General features: G+C 47.3%; 1 protein-coding gene across 1 annotated transcript in view; it reads left to right on the forward strand.

Moving 5' to 3' along the window:
- SGK2 (serum/glucocorticoid regulated kinase 2) overlaps nt 1-2334 on the forward strand; it is a 7918-nt gene extending 5584 nt beyond the window's left edge. The window contains exons 9-12 of the mRNA XM_008937987.1: nt 522-617; nt 1194-1349; nt 1751-1840; nt 2046-2334. Of these exons, the coding sequence (XP_008936235.1) occupies nt 522-617; nt 1194-1349; nt 1751-1840; nt 2046-2201 (498 nt within the window). The 3' untranslated portion in view covers nt 2202-2334. The remainder of the gene's footprint in view (nt 1-521; nt 618-1193; nt 1350-1750; nt 1841-2045) is intronic.
- Nucleotides 2335-2683: the final 349 nt, after the last annotated feature.

Genomic DNA, 2683 nt, shown 5'->3' on the forward strand with positions numbered 1-2683 from the left:
TTGTGTTTTTTGCTGTGTGGTGTTTTGGTTTTTTTCCCCCTTGTCTTAGACAGGGAGCCTGATAGTACACAGAGATAATCCCAGGCAAGCCCTCACTTGGTGTGCTGCTTGTTCTGCAGGCCACCCAAATTCTTCCCCACTGCTCCTTGGTGGTGGTGATTAGTAGTTTTGCTGCTTTAGACTTGCTGGGACTGAACACTGCAGCTCTCTCCAAACCACAGGAGCCTCTTAGAGACATATTGTGTCACTGCAGGACAGGTTTGGTGGGTGGCAAACCCTTGTACAAGTTCTCTGTAGCAAGAAACCTTCTGTAGCCCAGAAATACACTTTGGGAGTTTTTAGGTGTCTTTCAAACTCATTACTCTGAAGCAAGTGGCAAGTTGATCAAAGCATAGTAGGAAATGTGTCTTGTGCTTCCTGATGCATTGACTCAGCTTGAAGTGCTGCCAATCTGTGTATATATGAGGACAAAGCCCTTTCTTTACAACTTGACTGAAATATTTACTTCTGACTCTTCCCAGTACCTGGCTCCTGAGGTGCTAAAGAAGCAGCCATATGACAGGACAGTAGACTGGTGGTGCCTAGGAGCTGTGCTCTATGAGATGCTCTTTGGACTGGTATGTTGGGTAACTGTCTGGTTTATGCTACATGGGGGTGAACTTATTTTTAAGAGGTTTGTTGGTCTCTTTTTCCCAAGCAGCTAGTGATGGGATGAGTAGAAACAGGCTTAAGTTGACCTGGGGAGGTTCAGATTGGATATTAGGAGGAATTTTTTTTCCTGACAGAGCAGTGGGGCACTGGAACAGGCTGCCCAGGGAAGTGGTGGAGTCACCACCTCTGGAGGGGTTCAAAAAACATGTGGACGAGGCATTTTGGGACTTGGTTCAGTGCTTATGGTAGCATTGAGTTGACAGTTGGGCTTGATGATCTTAGAGGCCTTTTCCAACCTTAATGATTCTATGATCTGTTAGTCTGGTGTCCACATGGAACCTGGCACAGACAACTGAATCTTGACTGAGATGAGCTGTTTCAATCACACCATTGCCCTTTGAACAGCAGGGTAGCTGTCTGACAGCTGAGATACAGCAGGACTCCCTTGTCTGCCTGCTGCAGGACTCATTTTTACCTGCCACGTGTAGTTCCTTATGGTAGCTCATGTTTTACCTGGTTGCTTCTCCTCTCTTTCCAATTAGCCTCCTTTTTACAGCCGGGATGTGTCTCAGATGTATGACAACATTCTGCACAAGCCACTCCACATCCAAGGGACCAAGACTGTGGCAGCTTGTGACATCCTTCAGGGACTTCTCCACAAGGACCAGAAGAGGAGGCTGGGTGCCAAGACAGACTTTGTAGGTTGCCTCCATTAGGATCAGGAGGGAGGATGGATAGGAAACTGTTCTGTTCTGAGCCTTTCTTTCATGATGACAGCACTGACTTGGAAAGTTTTCCATGCATGCTGAGATCTCTCCAGCCCTCTTAGAAGGGTATATGGGGTTGATCTGGATTCCAAAGGGAACCACTCTGATTCAAGGTGTGGTGGCAAGCAAGGACACCAAAGTGTGATGGTGTCATCTCCCTCCAAGGGATTTCTGGATGCTCCTCTATTAGGGATTTGTCACATGGCCTCCACATGGGTATGTGGTAGCTCCAAGTCTTCCTTCAACCATTAATGCCATGAAGCCCCCTGGAAGGTGCTGCAAAAAGAGGCTTGGCAGAGACTGACTTTTTTTCCTCCCTGCTTTCTATGCAGCTTGAAATAAAGAACCATGTATTCTTCAGCCCAATCAACTGGGATGACCTGTACCACAAGAGGATTACTCCTCCCTTCAACCCCAATGTGGTAAGTGGGTATCTCTGCTGATCTGTTCTGTCGTGGTACAAAAGGAATCCTCTCCAGAAGTGTTACACTGACACTGAGGGAGCTGAAGTGCAGGCTAGGACCTGCCAAGGTGGTGATGCTGCTTTGGGGAGAGCAGCTCTGTTAGGCTGAAGAGGAGCTGGGCTCTGCTGGTTTGAAATGACCATGTCTCTGCTCCTTGGCTTAGGCTGGGCCAGCTGATCTGAGGCACTTTGACCCGGAGTTCACCCAAGAAGCAATCCCTGCCTCCATCACCCACACGCCTGACCTGGCAGCCAGCAGCTCCAGTGCCTCAGATGCATTTTTAGGATTTTCTTATGCACCAAGTGAAGAGGACATCTAGGTTTTATAAGGTCTTTGAGAAGTCAGATTTTAACTAAATGGGTTTTATGGTTTTGTTTTCCTTTTTGTTTTTGAAAGGATTGATACTGTCCTTTGCTCATGGTTTAAGGAAATTGGGACTAACACACTAACTGGCTGGGATGGAACAGAGCTCTTAACGTTTGCTGTTTGGATTTGCCTCTAAGTGACTGTTCCCCTGGCAGTGAAAGTGGGACACTGATTATTGTTCTTCCCCCTGAGTGTTGTGTGCTACTTGGCAGAATTGTTTTCACCCTGTGGTTGTATTTATGGTTGAGGGATGTACCATCATTCACATGAACACCCACATCCCTGTGACTGGCCACTGTTCTTTTTGTGAGGCTAATGTTGGTCAGCTATGTTCAACTGCCTTGCCCCACCCTTAGAGAGGGAAACTCTTCACACTTGCATCCTTCATGTGGGCTTTACCACTTCAACTACTCATCCTGGACTGACTGAGCTGGG

This window comes from Merops nubicus, unplaced genomic scaffold, assembly GCF_000691845.1.
Source record: "Merops nubicus isolate BGI_N331 unplaced genomic scaffold, ASM69184v1 scaffold23333, whole genome shotgun sequence".
NCBI classification, from domain to species: Eukaryota; Metazoa; Chordata; class Aves; order Coraciiformes; family Meropidae; genus Merops; species Merops nubicus.